Source organism: Alternaria ethzedia, assembly GCF_023757985.1.
Source record: "Alternaria ethzedia strain BMP 0044 chromosome Unknown scaffold_32, whole genome shotgun sequence".
NCBI classification, from domain to species: domain Eukaryota; kingdom Fungi; phylum Ascomycota; class Dothideomycetes; order Pleosporales; family Pleosporaceae; genus Alternaria; species Alternaria ethzedia.
In genome coordinates this window covers 278,840-296,491 of record NW_026056225.1, presented here as the reverse complement: position 1 = coordinate 296,491, position 17,652 = coordinate 278,840, and the positions used below count along the sequence as shown (strand labels likewise).

The 17,652-nt window shown below is 53.4% G+C and overlaps 4 protein-coding genes across 4 annotated transcripts; 3 read left to right on the top strand and 1 right to left on the bottom strand.

Moving 5' to 3' along the window:
* Positions 1-4,909: 4,909 nt before the first annotated feature.
* On the top strand, positions 4,910-8,435 carry J4E87_009181 (uncharacterized protein; the record flags this gene model as incomplete). The annotated part of the gene is made up of 3 exons (XM_049380760.1): positions 4,910-5,234; positions 5,297-6,718; positions 7,015-8,435. 3 exons carry the CDS (start codon positions 4,910-4,912, stop codon positions 8,433-8,435), a joined length of 3,168 nt encoding a protein of 1,055 aa, XP_049229604.1.
* Positions 8,436-8,772: 337 nt separating this feature from the next.
* Positions 8,773-10,574, top strand: J4E87_009180 (uncharacterized protein; the record flags this gene model as incomplete). Its single annotated transcript, XM_049380759.1, has 3 exons — positions 8,773-8,988; positions 9,040-10,468; positions 10,519-10,574. 3 exons carry the CDS (start codon positions 8,773-8,775, stop codon positions 10,572-10,574), a joined length of 1,701 nt encoding a protein of 566 aa, XP_049229603.1.
* A 721-nt stretch (positions 10,575-11,295) lies between these two features.
* Positions 11,296-12,604, top strand: J4E87_009179 (uncharacterized protein; the record flags this gene model as incomplete). The annotated part of the gene is made up of 2 exons (XM_049380758.1): positions 11,296-11,442; positions 11,501-12,604. 2 exons carry the CDS (start codon positions 11,296-11,298, stop codon positions 12,602-12,604), a joined length of 1,251 nt encoding a protein of 416 aa, XP_049229602.1.
* Positions 12,605-13,140: 536 nt separating this feature from the next.
* J4E87_009178 (uncharacterized protein) lies at positions 13,141-14,498 on the bottom strand (the record flags this gene model as incomplete). Its single annotated transcript, XM_049380757.1, has 2 exons — positions 13,141-14,302; positions 14,347-14,498. 2 exons carry the CDS (start codon positions 14,496-14,498, stop codon positions 13,141-13,143), a joined length of 1,314 nt encoding a protein of 437 aa, XP_049229601.1.
* Positions 14,499-17,652: the final 3,154 nt, after the last annotated feature.

The window sequence follows — 17,652 nt, the reverse complement described above, 5'->3', positions numbered from 1 at the left end:
AGCGCTCCTCACATACGGCAAGGCAAGTCTTGCAACGTAGACCATAGTGTTTTCCGACTCTGCCTCACACCGGTTAACTACATGTTCCGGCGTATCTGCGTGCATGTACCGTGTAGTCCTCCATCTCGTGGAAGGCAATACCTGCGAGGTTCGCAGAGACCATACATGCGGCTGAAGCCCATGCGTTGGTCGGGTGGCTTCATTCCTCTGTGCGAATACAGCTTGCTTATTTCAGCTCATCGTCGAGAGTTCCCCTAGCCACAACACAGCCGCGAAGTCAATACTGACGCGTCTGCGACATCCTCACGCTTCAAATCTGAAGCCAACTATCCCCGCAAAAGACCTTGCGACAGTCATCGTAAGCCGAAGCCAGATAACGTACACGAGGACTGATTTGCTCAGATTTTACGAAGCGGGATGGAATTTTCGAGGCCTACGTCCTTGGTCCCACCAGAATGCAGGGTGTTGCCTTGTACATAGCAGTCTGCCGACGAACAGGGAGTGTCATCTGTTTGCCTGCGCAAGGTGTCACATGTACGCCGTGTATGTTGTATCAGTACTAATTTCCGACAGTCCGCTTGGACGACGACTCGATCATCGTGGGCGCTACAAACGCTTGCACGGGACGATACTGCTTCCACAACCGATGCGTGGCCATTATGTGCCGGGTCCCCGATTACCTACCTGGTATCAGCATAGATGCCAATGAACGGTGGCCACGCTATCGGTATTGGCCCGAAGACACACAGCGCTCATTGCGCCCTCTCACGAAGCACGAGGCACAAGGCATTGCTGGCAAGCGCTTAGTGAAGGCTGCTAAGACGCGTCCTAACCTTCATATTTCCAAAGACCGGTGCGCCTCAATGCATGCCCTTTTGGTCGAAAGATATAATGCCATTACGTTCTTTTCGTCACCTGTATGCACCAGGGCCCAAACACATCAAGACATGCGATTGGTCAAGTAACCAATCCCATTACCACCAACAACAATATCTTTGCCTTGGGTCTTCGCCAGCTGGTGCGGCAGAACAACAAGTCCTTCCTGGTCCGGTCAGGCATCGCTCAGGGAATAATCCAATTGTAGGTAGACGCGAATTTCACAGCGACCATTGTTGAAGTCGTTTCGTAATACCAAGAAGCACTGCGCACACGACTCTCAACCGATCAAGCGCACCATCATTATGCTATGAGCTGTTGATCTAGGTGTATGCAATCGGGCAAACCGTGATAGCGACCTGAAACACTCATATCCTCTCCCCATACGCATGTTGGCTGACCGTACCTAGGTCAAATAGAGCACGAACCAGCATGGTCATCATCTCGCAACGGAAAACCAATTACGGTCAGGGAATTTTGATCACAAGCCATCATCACCAAGTCAGCTCCGGCATTGCCGCTGGCTGTCGTGAACTAAGCGGTATGTGCTACACCAGATCAGGCGTAGTTGCTCCTGCGCTGTCGTCTGAACATGGCCGTTACAGAAAGCATGGCGTTTTCTCGGGACTAAATCATGTCGTGTATCGACACGCGAAGCGTCTTGAAGGGACTACTCAGCATAGTGTGCTATACACTAAAGATGTGCTGATTGTGGGGTGCAAGACTACCCTCGAATGAGGACTGAATAGGCATCTCGATGGCCGCTCAATCTGCGCATAGTCAGCATGCGAAAGAAAAGCCCATATGTGTAACCAGTTGAAAATCATGGTGTTGCACACAGTCTGTTGCCTGACAAGCACAATGACTTCTGGGCTTCGTTTCAAAAAGTGTATACGCGCATTCATTATAGCCTTCAAAGGGAGTGGTACGGTTTGATGAGGGGAAACTGCACGAGCAGGCCGATCACAGGGATGTTTCATCGTTTCTGGTGTTCAATTATGCGTCCTGATCACCCCGGATTACTGGAACCTTTTCTCGTGCACGCAACACCGAGTCTAGCAACTACATATGATTAGTTTTGACGCGTTTCTACGCTACGTGTGCCATCTCTGTACGTACTAATCGATGATGAACTAGGTGAACAGCTATGCAGCTGGAATCAACAGGAGAAGTCCCAGCCACGGCCGTTTCAACATAGCAGAGGCGTGTTATGTGATAGTGATGGAGCGGCTACATTGCTCCCAGCGTAGGGCAACAGTCATACAGAGCCCAGAGAACTGGGCCATCCTCGGACATGGTACGCAAGGCGGGGTAATCTGCCTACGGCAGTCTCGCGGCCCAACAACCCTCATACCCATACCGCTTATATCTGTGTTTACCGGAGCCTACCAAGTAGCAACCCATATCATGACATAATTTGTGAGCCATTGAGACCTCTTGTGCATTGAAAGACTATTTTTCAGCCGTCGACTGCGATGCATGAGACGACGAAATGGGCAGTCCAAGTGTATCAAGAGTCTATCAAAGGCCAATGAGCAGTTCTAGAAGGGCAACTGGAACAAGGCTGACCCAGAAATGAGTCGAAGACGCGAAGAGGGCTGAATCAGGGCCACGTTCTCACACCTGTGTATCCCTCAAGCAATGGCCCTTGCGACGCTGTTTCTCATAGAGTAACCCGGGAACATCAATCCACTTAAATTTGCCAATCCCATTTGAGTGTCCAGGAATACTGTGAAGACATGTCAAAGACAGTATACGGGGTTAGAAGCCGATGCCTACTAATTACGAGTGCGGATCGATCACCTAGGTACCTCAAAGACTATAGCCCCACCCCGCGATGGAGCCTTGTTCTCACAAGGTCCAGAGGTCGCATATGTCGTTGTTTCTGTTGCTCGTTGGAAGGCTCCCAATCAGTTCGCAATACTTACGGACTATATTATGTGCCTGCGGGCCGATATACCTTGCATTCTGTGCCCTGCATGTCAGCCCTCAAGCCCAGTGAAGGACAAAGTGTAGATACCCTACCATAACCTGCTACTACCGGCTTGTAGCGCACTACATTGGTCGGCTGCACCCGATGCTCGTCCGCGAGGTGCAGTATGTCGTAACCTATCTTGATTCAAGAAGCAGGTAATCGAAAGATGGTACAGTCACAAAGTAAGCTTGGTTTGATCACACGCAATCTCGCACGACCCCAGGCGCGGACTTCTTGATGGATAGAATAGCCTATCGCTGATCAATGAACTCGAGGCGCGAGGGAGTGGGTCGCTTGGAATCGACTTTGGGGCGACATCGTGTATAAAGATGTTGATAAGACGTCGCAGTTCCTCTGGTCTGTATTAGCTCTCCGGATACAGTCTGATGACGGACCCCACGGTGGTGCACACCTAGGCAGCCCCAAGCTGCAATATCACCTGGATCTCCAACCACTGAAGGTTGCTTCTGACTGATTTACCAGGAAATACCCATGGACTAAATTAAAACGAGAAGGCGACGTCGTAGGGATCGCGAAACCAGAGGTTTTCGACACAAGTTGTAAGCACTAGCGTTGGGGGCTAGAACGAGTGGTGTATACATGGCAAGGCTGAAGGACTTCGGTGTCTGTAAATTGCGCACCTATCTAGGTAGCCAAGCCATAACCTCAACTCAGAACTCGCCTCACTATGCAGAAGCAGTGGTTCGCATTGAGGCAAGCCAGGTCATCATCACATATGTCCCGAGGTCGCCTTGTGATAAGACGCTCATCGCGCATGAACTATGGATGACCTTCAAGTCGTCATCCAAGATGGATCTGAGCTGCCGAGATATTTCACCCGCTGACTTTGACCGGGATGAAGCAAGTCAGTGTTGCCTTCGGTTACGCACGGTCTTTCGGAGCAAACCCCGAAACGCGGAAAGAAGCATATAAAAGGCGGCGCGAGCATGGCTACAGACGGCTGAAGAACATATCAGGCCCACTGTTTGCCGGAAAGATCACCGATCAGTTGCAGGCAACAATGCCCAACCGAGTGACATCTGACTGATGCTTACCGGGCTGAAGGCTGAGATCAGACTGGTATGCAGTGTTAAAGGTGAGTGATAACGACGGACGACACTACAGTCCTTATTTCGACGCCTCCATGCGCAGGAAGGGACTTACCAGGCAGGTGGTGTTCACCGGAAGGCGCTTAGGTATCTGAGAAAGGGGCCGGAACAGGCCTAAAGTTCAGACACTTCGACGTGAAACTGGAGCTAACCTTGGAAGCTTTCTCAGACGACCTCGGGGTTAAGACTTCTGTGCTATAACCCTCAGAGAACAGTAGGCCCCCTATGGCTTCTGACGAAGTTGACAGGCGATGGTTTTACAGGAAGTAAGCTCCACGTCGCCTGAGTTCCTGCATATGCAGGACCTCTTGCTGCGACCGATGCTACCAGAGCATCACAGTTGTCTTGAGGTCGGTCACGCATCGTCAAATTCCATCTCTGGTCTCTTGTCGCTTGCAACGTTGGTTGCGATTGGAGTCTTGCAGGGTCTTTGGCAGAAAGTACCTAGGTCCAAGAACTCACTAGCCGAAGGCCAAAACTTATCAGTGAATTAGGAGATGCATATAAGAGGAATGTTGGAACGGAAGTATTGGTGTACAGCCTGGAAACTCGAGCACATGGCGTGATATTGGTTCGTGGAGAGTCGCACAGCGCAGCAATGCCGCGGAAACGGTGGTGCGATTCCAATGACATCATCGGCGTGCGACAAATGGACCCCAGGAGGCGAACTTTCAAGTTCGGGCTTGAAAACTCCACGGAACAGAGCTTTGGACATTACAAAGGCGCCTGCACATGGCGCATATATTCTTGGATGAGGCAGATGGAAACCAACATATATCCTGTACACCATATTGACACTCGGAGCCTGTGAGACGACATCGCGGCCGCACAGGTATCCGGCGAGGCGCCAAAGTACCTAGGTACTTCCCCGCCGGTCTGCAGGGTTCTCCGTGGGCGGTGCGACCAGCGTGGAGGGCACCATCGACAACCACAAAAGCCATCGCAAGCCATGTCATTATCAGAACTCACCGAGCAGCAACGAGCGACTATCGGCGATCGCGCGCGAGTATGGGAAGTCCGACGCTTCTGCCAGGTGCTGCCATCTGTCGTTAAATACGTGCGTGGTTCGGACGCTGGCCTCACGAGCAGGCCATTGGAACCACACGGCAGATACGTCAAGAATGAACCAGACGGCGCGCTTGCTGCGTTGCTCCGTTGCGTCATCCATCAAACGGGCGCTGATCTGGCCATGGTCAGCTTGCTAGACGACCACACGCAATACTTCATCTCGGGGGCCAGTCGGGCCAACGCAGATGAAGCCAAGGTCACCTTGGGTGAGTGGAATCAACAGCATGGCGGACATACGTCGTATTCTAGCAGTGTCTAATTGGCACAGAAGACTCAACGCGATGGTACGGATGCGAGTCGGTAACTCATCACGGTGGTCTGTGCGAGCGTACCATCACGCGGCAGAATGAGCCAGGCGGGAGCATGGCACTCTACGAAGAGCTTGATATGGCTGAATTGGAGAGAACCAAACATCTCCCATTTGTTCAGGGTGATATTGCCAAGTTCAGACATTATGCTGGTGTTCCTTTGAACCCCTATGGAGGACCAAACATTGGCACTGTCTTCACGTTCAGCTCAACGCCGTCGCAGGGTGGGCTCTCGGACGCCCACCGTTCGTACTTGTTTGAGACAGCGTCACACATTATTCGTCATCTGGAACAAGCAGTAGAAGCACTGGAGGGTAAGCGTGTGCTCAAGTTCAACCAAGGTGTGGCTTCTCTACTCAAGATGGGTACGAGCGCAGGACTGGCGGCTCAGCCTGCTCACAAGAATCTTTCATCAGGCGGCCATACTGAACATGAAGTTCTGGTGTCAAACCTCTATCCCGCTGCAGCTCTGCAGCTGTACCATCTTTCAGCTACATTGCTCTACGATACTTTCGAATTTGACGGAGTTCGCATCCAAGAGTTGGGCTCCTCAAGCAACAAGAACCCCATCTGGAACGGCTCCAACGTGCTAGCCGAGCATCTCGGACCAAAAGCGCACAGGCCTCAAGAACTAAGCCACAGTCTGACAAGCAGATTGCTTGAATTATTTCCACATGGGGCTGTGTTCCAATTACTCAATGACACTAGCGACATCGTTGTTGCTACGAGCGCAGACGACGTCGCTTTAGTTGAAGATACCCTCATACTCAAGGAGCTTTCGAAAACCTTCCTGCGGGCTGAGCAGATCGTCTTGATGCCACTGTGGGATGCGTTTCACGAACGTAATATCGGTGCGGTCCTCGGGTTCGCCGAGAATCAGTCAAGAGTCTATCTCGGCTCGACGGATCTTGCTTCCATTTCAGCATTCTGCACCACGATAATGACGCAAGTGCGGCGTCTCGAAGCTCAAGCTATAGACAAGATTAAATCAGACTTTCTCGGATCGATCTCACATGAAATGCGGACACCTCTTCATGGCATACTATCAAGCCTTGAGCTTTTAGCGGACACACCACACAACGCACACCAACGCGACCTGCTGGAGACGGCAAGATACAGCGGCTTGTCATTGCTCGATACTATTGAGCGCGTTCTATATTTCAGCAACATCAGTTCCGGGTCGCAAAGTGCACCTCTACCAAGATCAGACTCATCGAACGATGGGCTTCTCCTTTCGTCAAGTCTTGCACCCCATCATTCGGCAGCTTCCTCGCAAGACAAGGATACCGTAAAGCTGATGGATACTTGTGAGGACATCATTCACAGTGAAGTTCACAGGTATCGCGTCAAAAAGGCTGTCCAGCCTGATTCTTCGATGCACAGTAAGTAAACTGGTGGAGACGGTCCAAGTCCGGTCAGAGCTCATGGAAAAAAGGCCTTGTCTATCATCCCATCATAACTTTCGACACGAATGCCAATCGGTCATGCCGTCTGGTAGCCGTCGCTAGCTTTCGAGCGATCTTGACAAATCTTATAGTAAGTTGTACAGATACAAAAAGCGCATGCATGAGCCGTACTGACGTAAGAGAGAATAATGCCTTGAAGTTTGGGGAACCGACAAACTGCATTCGAGTTTCACTGAATGTCACGGACGGTACTACCAAAATATCTTGTACAGACGGCGGTAAAGGCATCTCTTCCGACTTCATCCGCCATTCAATCTTTGACCCATTTTCTCAGGAGGATCCCATCGCAGAAGGTACTGGCCTTGGACTTTCCATTGTCAAGCAAACAGTCACTATGCTGAGTGGTGATGTGCAGATTGAGTCAAACAAGAAAGAAGGCTCTACATTCACTGTCACACTCCCATCGAGTCAGGCACTTTATGAGGCTCCAGAAGAGGCATCAGAGAGCTCAAATTTGCAGGCTGGTACTGCTGAGCTACACCAGCTTGACATGAGCCTCTTTACACCGACGCGCTGGAGATCAGGAGACTCTTTACGAGACCAGCGCTGTACTGATTTATTGTTGGGCTCCCTTGCGAAGAGTCTAAGCCGGTGGTTCCACATTCGGGTCGTTCCTTGGGAAAGTGCAAGCAGAGCCTCGCCGTGGCGCTTGCTTGTTGTTTTGGAGGAGGACGAAGACAGTGCACTGCGGGCTTGCGGTGGCGCATCTGACGACTACGAGCGCATCCGTCTCTGCCCTGATGTACAGACCGCTCCCAGTCAGTACTCAACGCCTTTGAAGGGTGTCGCGACAATTGCGGGTGCGGTGACTAGTTCAAAAATCCAGGATGCGCTGGCGCACTTGTATCCTAGCCAAGTCCCCCCCTCTGAGCTTCGCCACAACTCCGACCAGGAATCAGTCGCGAAAATCTATGATCAGCAACAGCCAGTAGAAGGGAGCCGCAGCCAATTACGCGGAGACGCAACCGACGAATGTCGTGCTGCGCCAACAGCATTGCTGTCCCGGTTAGAACTCGAGAGGAGCCCCCAATTAGACGGCGAGGAAAGCGGTGGGCAGCCACTGGCAATGCCAGCCGCCAGCCCAGCGGTCACTCCAGAGATGAACATGGCAGCAAGGTCTAATGGAGCCCAACCCGACCACCGAGACGTACAAGCGCATACTGAGCAAGCAAAAGAGGCGGCAGTCTGTACATCACCAGAGGCAGCTGTGGCAGAGCCTAGGCTGCTGCTGGTAGACGATAACGCTGTAAACCTCAAGGTACTTGCCATGTATGCAAAAAAGTGTAGCAAGGCAGGTGCAACACCTGTCGGCGGTGGCCAAGAGGCCATCGATGCCTTCAAGAACGCCAACGGGTCCAGCGACGACACGGCTCCGCAACCTTTCGATCTCATTTTCCTCGACCTCTCTATGCCCGAGGTCTCGGGCTTCGAGGTTGCGAGGGAGATACGGAAGACGGAAGCGCGGTCAGGGTGTAAGAGGACGTACATATGCGCACTCACCGGGCTGGTGAGCGAAAAAGACCGCAATGCTGCGTATGCTTCGGGTGTAGATAACTACCTTGTTCGACCAACGAGGCTGCAGGACTTGCAGGGCGTCATTGAGATGTGGCGGGATAAATCAAGCGAGAAATGAAAGCTACCGTGCTGCACAGATGATGCAAGACGCAACAAGTGTCCGGCTGTGGCCAACGAAAGGGAAGCGCTAGCTGCGGCGGAGGCTCAGTGCACCCGAGAGGCCGATGGGTGGGATGTGATAATTCACTATCGCAACGTCATGACGCGAGCACTCTGTTGTTGGTAAGCTGCCGTCCGCGCTTGCACCCGACGCCGAAGATGATTACAGTCGCGCTCGTTAACCTGGCCGTCGACTTGTAGCCATGCGCGCGGCCCCCTAGCCCAGACACGACGCTACGCAACCCCGGATCTCGACGCCCACGACGACGCCAGCTCAACCACACACAGCCCTCGCCATGGCCTCCAACACCGACGCCGCCTTCGTCGAGGACACCGACATCGAGCAGCAGCTGAGGGCGCGCGCCCATGGCTCCAAGACGCCCAAGACACCGGGCCCCGACAGCGACGACGAGGACGCGCCGCTGCTGGGTGCCTCGCCGGCTGCCAGCGGGCACGAGCAATGGGCTGGCGATGCCGACTTTCGCGGCCTTCCCTGGTGGAAGCGCCCTTCGGTACGCCCCCGCAGCCCCTCGCGTCGAGGGCGCATCGACTGACGGCAGCAGATATTCTGGCTCCTGCCTCCCTTCCTGCTCTTCACCATCGCGTTTGGCGGCATCATCGTGCCCAAGATCAACCTGATCATGGACCTCGTCTGCGAGGAGTACTACGCGACCCTCGAGACCGACCCCATATCCTCTCCCATGGACCCGGGCCAGGACCGATGCCAGAACGACGCCGTGTCCTCGCGCTCCTCCCTCTTCCTCCTGTACGCCAGCTTGTGCTCCGGCATACTCTCCGCCATCATCAGCCCAAAGATTGGCGCCCTCTCGGATCGGTACGGGCGCAAGAAGTTCATGATAGCCAACACCTGCGGCGCCCTCTTTGGCGAGGTCCTCACAATCCTGGCCGCCAAATTCCCCGACACGGTGCACGTCAACTGGATACTCGTTGGCTACTGCTTGGAGGGCGTATCGGGATCCTTCATCGTCGGCATGGCATGCGCCCACTCATATGCCTCCGACTGCGTTGCACCACAGAAGCGGAACGTCGCCTTTTCCTACTTCCACGCTTGCTTGTTTGGCGGCATCGCCATCGGACCCGCGCTGGCAGGCTACATCATCAATGCGCGCCAGAAGTACGTTGGCAAGACCGAAGCCGTTTTGCTCATCTTCTACATGGCCCTTGGTGCCCACTTGATCTTCATTGCATTCCTTGCCTTCCTTGTCCCCGAATCACTCAGCAAAGCACGCCAGGAAGCCGCACGTGAGAAGCGCAGAGAGGAAGTGGAACGACAGGGTCCCGCCGGCGACTTCATCAACCAGCTACGCTCTATCAACCTGTTTGGCCCGCTGAAGATTCTCTGGCCGACTGGACCTGGCACCTCGTCGGCTTTGCGCTGGAACCTGCTTCTGTTGGCCGCTACCGATACCATCATGTTTGGTGTCGCAATGGGTGCCATGAGCGTTGTCCTCGTCTACACGCGCCGCCAATTTGATTGGCATGAGCTAGAAAGCGGCCGCTTCACCACTATCGTGAACAGCTCGCGTGTTTTTGCTCTTCTAGTCATTCTGCCGATTCTGACCCGCATCTTCCGCGGGAAGAATGGGGCTGCCCGCATGCGCAGTTCAGGTTCTGACCTATTCGACCTTTCCATTATCCGTGCAGCCATCTTCTTCGACATGGCTGGCTTCCTCGGATATGCCCTTGTCCGCAAAGGCGAGCTCTTCGCACTCTCTGGCGCTATTGCTGCCATTGGCGGTATCGGTTCGCCCACTCTTGGCGCTGCATTGACCAAACATGTGCCGCAAGATCAGGTCGGTCAACTGTTAGGTGCCACGGGCTTACTTCATGCTGTTGCACGTGTCATGGGGCCCACCATCTTCAACGGTATCTACAGTGCCACTGTCGGCGCGTACAGACAAACCGTTTTCGTATGTCTTGCAGCGACTTTCGGGACTGCGTTCCTGTGCAGTTGGTTCATTCGTCCACATGGTGAGTGCTCAACCACACCTACATACCAGGCTGATTCTGACACGTTACAGTATATACAGACGGAGATGACAAACGCGTTACACGATCAGATGAACAAGAAGCATAGCTTGCTTCTCTTCATGCTGGCGCTTCAGTCGCACTTCTTTCGGATCCTTAGATTTTCTGGACAGCAATATCCATTTTTCGCGCACGCATATGTACAGACAGCGATGGTGTTTGGATTGGCATTTTGAAACCGCCGGGTTGTCGTTAGGCTGCATATCTGTATACTTTATGTTAACGTAACGTTGAACACTTGTTCTAGCGCATATTGCACCTCGCATCGTGAGACCTTTGCCCACGGCTTGTTATCGACCAACATGTGCGTTGCTGGTGCCGCCGTATGAAAGGGTACGTCGAGACTTCAGTGTGTGCCACTCTGCCAAACTCAGCGCTGATGGGAGCCATCTTCTGAGCTCATCGGCCCAGGGAACAGCCAACACGACTTTGCGAAATTGGAGGCAACAAATCTAGGTGTTGTTTGCGTGAAATATCTGCAGTAGCTGCCTAGGGAGTACAAGACAACGCGGAGAAGCTGTGGTGGTGGGCGCCGCAGCAGAACGAGGCTGACTAACGAACCTCGGGCCGTCAGGTACGTCAGCTTCCACGTTGCATCTTCCCGTGCCAATTGGCCATCGCGCGACCACTACAGCGTCTCCCTTTTTGTATTGCACACCTTTCAATCCGCCGCCAGTTACGGTCTCAGCGGTCGCGATCCCGACTCAATGTCAACAGCATTCCGGTAGCACCATCACTGGACAAGCCCTCGTCAGGGCCCCGCAACCGCCATGTCAAAAGAGAACCGCGCTTTCGATACCCAGAGATTGGGCGCAGGCTACGGTTTCGAGTCGCACCCGAAGCATGCTATTGAAATGCCCCCAACATGGGTGCTTCTCGTAGGCTTGGGCTTTCTGCTATGCGCAATGGGCTTTTGGGTACGGACACATGCGCCTACATGACAACGTGCATGCGACTAATGACCATGAGTGACAGCTTTATATAGCATTGAACCTCCTCGCGCCCACTCCACGACTGCCACGGCGTTCCGAGAAACAATACACGACGATACTACCCGACGGTGCACGAAGCGACCCAAAAGAACTTCCGTGCTGGCTGGACAAATGGGCAGCAGAGAAGGAAGCCGCCAAGAAACAAGCTGCGAAGGAGCCGGGAAGCAAAGTCGTCATACCGCCACAAATGCCCATCGAAGAACCGGAGCTCTTCATGAGCGTCGTGGTCCCCGCATACAACGAGGAGGAGCGGCTGGAAGGCATGTTGGAGGAGGCTGTCGACTACCTGGAGAGCCAATACGGTGATGCGCATGCTGGCGGCAAGGGTGAAAAGAGCCAGAGAGGATGGGAGATACTCGTTGTTAGCGATGGAAGCACTGACGGCACCGTCGACAAAGCGCTGGAGTTTGCAAAGGAGCACCAACTCGCCCAACACCCCAAGTCGAAGCCAGGGCCGTGGTCGAAGAACGGCGACGCCAAGGCCGCGCACTCAACACACATCCCACACGGCAGTATTCGCGTCGTCACGCTCGAAGAGAACAGAGGCAAAGGCGGCGCAGTCACGCACGGCATGCGACATGTTCGAGGCCAGTACATTGTCTTCGCCGACGCGGATGGCGCGAGTCGGTTCTCGGACCTAGCGGCTCTCGTTGAAGGCTGCCAGAGCATCGAGGACAAGCATGGGCGCGGTGTTGCCATCGGCTCTCGAGCTCATCTCGTCGGCAGCGAAGCCGTTGTTCAGCGCTCCAAACTCCGCAACTTCTTGATGCACTCGTTCCACATCCTCCTTCGCATCATGACGCCTCCGGCCACCGCACGCATCAAGGACACGCAGTGCGGCTTCAAGTTGTTTTCACGACCAGCACTTCCCTATATTGTCCCCTACATGCACTCGGAAGGCTGGATCTTCGACGTCGAGATGCTGATGCTGGCCGAGAGCGCTGACATTGCCATGATTGAGGTGGCCATCGGGTGGAAGGAGGTCATGGGTAGTAAGCTAAATGTTGTATGGGATAGTATTGGCATGGCATGGGGTCTTGCGCTGTTGAGAGCTTGTTGGATAGCGGGTATTTATCAGAGGGATTAGGGTTTGTGTATATAGAATGAAGCCGCGTTACCCGCCTGTGACTGCCCTCGCATTCACTATTCTTTGATGTAATGAACTAAACGCACTTTTGTTGAAACTCACATGCTGCATTGTTTCACGTGGCTGGCCCCCACTTGCACTCTCGTTTCTTGGCCACAAAGAACAGCAACACCACATGTTTCCATGACAGACGTTGTGAGACGTAGCTTCCATGAAACCGAACTCCTGTCTGCCACCGAGGCATTCCAAGGCTGTAATCTCCCCACGTGCCCCATTACTCGGACACTGGGCTAGAGGTTCTCGACACGGTGACAATCTCGACAGCCTATCGGAAGACCTGAAGTACTAGTCCATTCGCATAAAGGGCTAGGTATCGTTGCTCGATTGAGCATATGATGCTATTCTCGTCTCTGCTCTTATCACTGTGGGATATTCTTCGCCAAATAGTTCTCTACACTATGGAAGTGAAGGCGACCTCAAAGTGCTAGCACATCCTGCATGCATAGACACCATAAATGTCGTGACGCATCCCTCGCTTACTCGAAACTCGCGACCCAACCATCACCGACTCTCTCACCTTTCGCATCTACACCACCCCAGAAGACTATGCTGCTGCCCTTCTCCATGACGTCCGATCCAAACAGAGCCCTTGGGCCGGGATGCAGTTTGCCATCTTCCTCTTCCAGTTGTTTCTCCGAAGGCGTCTGTACTACCGCCTCCGCCCACGACAAGTGACCAGTATCAGCCCCCAGCGCAGATCGGATCGCATCTTTGATCTTTGCAGGGTTGATGGCGTTCTTGAGCGTCATTGATGGCTTCGCCTCCAAATCGCTTGCAGGGATCTGGAGAACCCAGGTGTCGCTGAATTGGGTGACTTCGCCTGCGTGCTTTGGATCTTCTGGCTTCGTGTTGGATGCATCAGCAGAAGAGTCGCTCCGTGCGCCTAGGAGATAGATGAGGTAGTTACGGCCCCACCCAGTAGTCACCGGTATCAAGGCGCCGTCATGTCGCGCACGGGGGCCAGGCGCTAGTGGATTGGTAGGAAACGTAAAGGACTCCCATTTCCTCTCTTCACTGGAAGACGAGACGCTGATATGATGGAGCTGGCTACTCATTGGATCGGATCCAGATATCAGCCATAACTGACCATTCGCCAAGGCGGCGTTGGATGTCGCGACTGGCGCTGTTGGAAGTTGCGTCCAGTAGCGCGCAGCGATGTCGAATTGCCACAAATCCGATGCATTGTCCCCAGAGCCATCGACACCACCGAACAACACTACGTGTTGATCATGCGCGAACAGCTTCGCGTTGCGTCGCGGGCCCGGGCCAATGTCTCCAGTGTCGACATCTCCCTTGGAGGGTTGTAGAATATCCCAGCTCTTTCTGTCAGGACTGAACAGCCATACAGACGATTGCTCGTCGATGAGATCGCCAGCGTTATCACTGCCACCGTATATAGCGATGTTGCCGTGGAAAGCACAGGCTGCGTGATTCGATCTCTCCGCTGGCGTGCGGCCATCTTCGCATGTTGACAGAGCAGGAATGATGCTGTAGTCCATCTCCGGTTTACCGGAATGCTCAAGAGTAACGGCATGCACATGGTTGCTCGCAAGAACGTTGTTCGCAGTATCTCCGCCGAAGATATAAGCCTTGTTGCCGAGCACCGTGACTGTGTGATTGGAACGCGCCAAAGAGCGTCTGGAGGTCAGTTTGACCGTATGTAGTAGCAGTGGAGTACATACGCCGAAGAGTCACCTGTTGCTGTGGCTATGCGTTTGAAAGTGACTTTGAGGGGGAGCGTGGGCTTCGAGACGATGTACGCGGCGTAACCTGCTTCTGCCGTGTGTTCTACCACTTCGGCCGCAACGTACGCGCCTGCTGCAACTTCAGCCATGGCTCTGGTGCTGATATGGTCTCGTGATATCTGACAGTGTCCGGCAATTGGGCAATAGGCTGAGAAGGCGTCGAGTATGAGAACTAGTAGCAGACGACAAGGAGGCAGAGAGGGGCGAAGGCTAATGCAGGTACGCGGGTAATGACGTCAGTGGACTCCACAACGACTGCAAGTACGCAGTTGGGACATGTACTCCATGAAATGACATTGGCCTTGTGATATCTAACGCGGCTGTCATTGCCGACTGTATGAGTTGCAGATAACCAGAATGCGGTCTCATAGTCACAGCGGTGGAGGCGATGAGGTTTTCATCAGGCGCTCCTCCAATGCTGACACGATCTTCTTGCGCATGCATGCCCCGGCTTGCGTGAGGGGTAGCGGGAGCCCATGAAGAGATCCGAGCACTACATACATCCACGTCCCTTCCGGTTATCTTACCGCCGGTTTCTCGATTTTATATATGTAGGTTTTGCAATCCGCGCCATAACTCCGCTAATCGCTACTCTTCTTCCTTTCTGTGCCCACGTAAAACCTTGAGACCTGCGCTACACCTCCGCAAATTCCTCGTCAAGACATATTGCGTTATTTCTGTACACGCGCCACCAGTTCGCTGCAATACTTATAAACAACCTGTGCCACTCGGCGAAGCCAACGGTACCACCCTGCATGTTTGAACAAGCTCAAGTGCTGTCTCGGCCAGATATACATGGATGGTAGCTCCTCCGGTCTCCAAGCACCACCGCCCAGCCAATCCCTTTACGTTCGGCTCATCAGCCACACCAGCTTTGCTCCGTACGTTTTCATTGCGGAGTTGGTAGAGATCGCACGATGCGTAATTCTCAGTATCTTGTGTCGACGTCTTTGTATTTATATCCAGGGTTTGTGAAGAAGATCTGCTACTTGAAGCCGCCACCGCATTTCTCCGCATCCCATCGTTTGTGCTGAGTCTGAAACACGATCTAAGCGAGAGGAAGCCATGAGAGGCCGTCTTTGAGGTTGCGTAGTTTGTGCTCAGCCGCCGACATGGCGGCCATGCCGCAGAAACCTTGGTCGTCATTACAAGGCCTCGTCATGAACTACAGCGTTGGAATTCAACAACAGTGAGTCGTGTCTCATGTCTGGGCGGTGAATTTCCTCAGGGTGTATCCATGCTTAGATACGAGGAGAGCATTATCAGAGCAACTATAGGATAGTGGAGTCATTAGAGCCAATGTGCTGCGTCACTTCCTAAAGGCTTCGGCATGACATCCCACCCCACTGACAGACCCTCGATGCGAGCCGAGTGGGTTACCGCTTCTAGCTCCCCGAAGTGCGTTTGCCGCAATTCTAGGTACCGTTTTACATCCTCTGTGCTTTTGAAATCCTTGCGGGCGAACCCGCTTTTGCCATCGTAGCGCCCCAAAGACCGCATAAACCTCATAACACCAGCCAACGATACGATAACCTCATAGGCGCCTCCAGCAGTAGCGCGCTTATACAAAGCGGCCATGATACCAGTTGCTAGAAGATAGCCGGCACCGTGGTCGAATGCTTGGCAAGGTAGTGCGCGCATCGGTTCGCCGGCTCCATGGCGCTCAGCCTCCGCTACATTGATACCGCAACAGCTCTGGACAAGCGAGTCAAACCCGCGATTTAGCGACCATGAATTCCCGGGACCGTATGCACTGAGGCTTGCAACGATCAGGCTTGGATTGGCCTTGGTCAATACTTCTGCAGAGAGACCCTTTGCTGCTAGGCTCCCGGGGCGATAGCTTTGGAGAAAGACGTCAGCTGTGGAGAGCAGATCCAGTAGCTTAGCTCTCCCTTCGGCCTTCGATATATCTAACTGCACCGTGCGCTTGCCTCGCGATAGATCTATATCGAGATCGGGAAGATCGGGTCTGGATGTACGTATGTGTGGTTAGTACACCTTCTTTCCAGGGTTAGCTCGTAAATGGATACTACTGACAGATGCGGCGATGTGATCCAGATAACGTCGGCCCCGTGTGCTGCTAACGTCTTCCCAGCGACTGGCGCAGCTATAACTATAGATCCGGGGTAGGTCAGTGTACGCCTTACAAGCTATCGGTACAGCTGCATACCTCTGCTCATCTCGACAACCCGAATGCCTTCTAGGCATTTGTCCATTACCTTCGGGGTTCGCTCTAATGGCATACACAGCTCGGAAGTTGCAAGTTTCGTTATCAAAACTGGGTGGTCTGTAATAGCCTTGGCTTGAGGCAAAGCGTCCCATTGATCAAAAGAACGCAGCGCAGCAATCATAGCTCCGGAACGAAAAGCCTCAGCTTCCAGTTCTACCGCTTTCCACTTTGACACCTTTTGTGCCACAACTTTCTTGGATGCGTCAGGTGGAAGTCCTAGAATACGAAGCGCGTTCTGACGATGATTTGAGAATGAATCGTGTATCCTGACGTATCCATCGGCTGCTTGATGAAACCCACCAATAACTCCCCATGGGGGCGATGCGGCTTTTCCATTGAGAGTATAGAGTCGCTCGGATTTGAATTCAACGCATGCATGCTCTGCCGGAACTGTAACGCGGGGCATTGAACATCCATTTAGATGAGACCAAAAGAGAGCTGCAACAAGCGCGGACGCTGCAACGGTTGACTGCGCGAGAACATCAATTTTGAATGAAGATGGTAGGCATTCTCTGTCGAAGGGCAGATCTAGCGAGTCGAGAGCTTCCTGTGGCAAGTCTAGCATCTTCCATAGGAGGGCGACAGAGCTAACCGCGTCGGAATTAGTGGGCTCCATGCAGAACAATGACTGAAGATCTCTGGAATTGACTTGATGCATCCAGGATCTAAACGGGAACAAAGTGTGCTAGGTAGAGGACACTTGGGCAGGTGGTAGAGGTCCAGGCGGGAGAGATTCAGCGCACCGAACTGCTAGGATGGCTGGGAATACATCGAGCTAGATGACCGGAAAAACGGGACAGAGATGGAGTAGACGAGAGATCATGGCTGCATGCATAGCCGACAATTGCCGGGCCCCATTATGTAAGCGAAGCCAGAACTGCGACCATTGACAGACGGTGGTGTTGGTCCAAAAGCTTCTGCCATGCACTGCCATGCAGACGTACAACATCGTCACAGTCTTCGTCGCCAGCACGTTGTCATTCACGCTCACTCCCTAGTGACTGCCGCCTCAC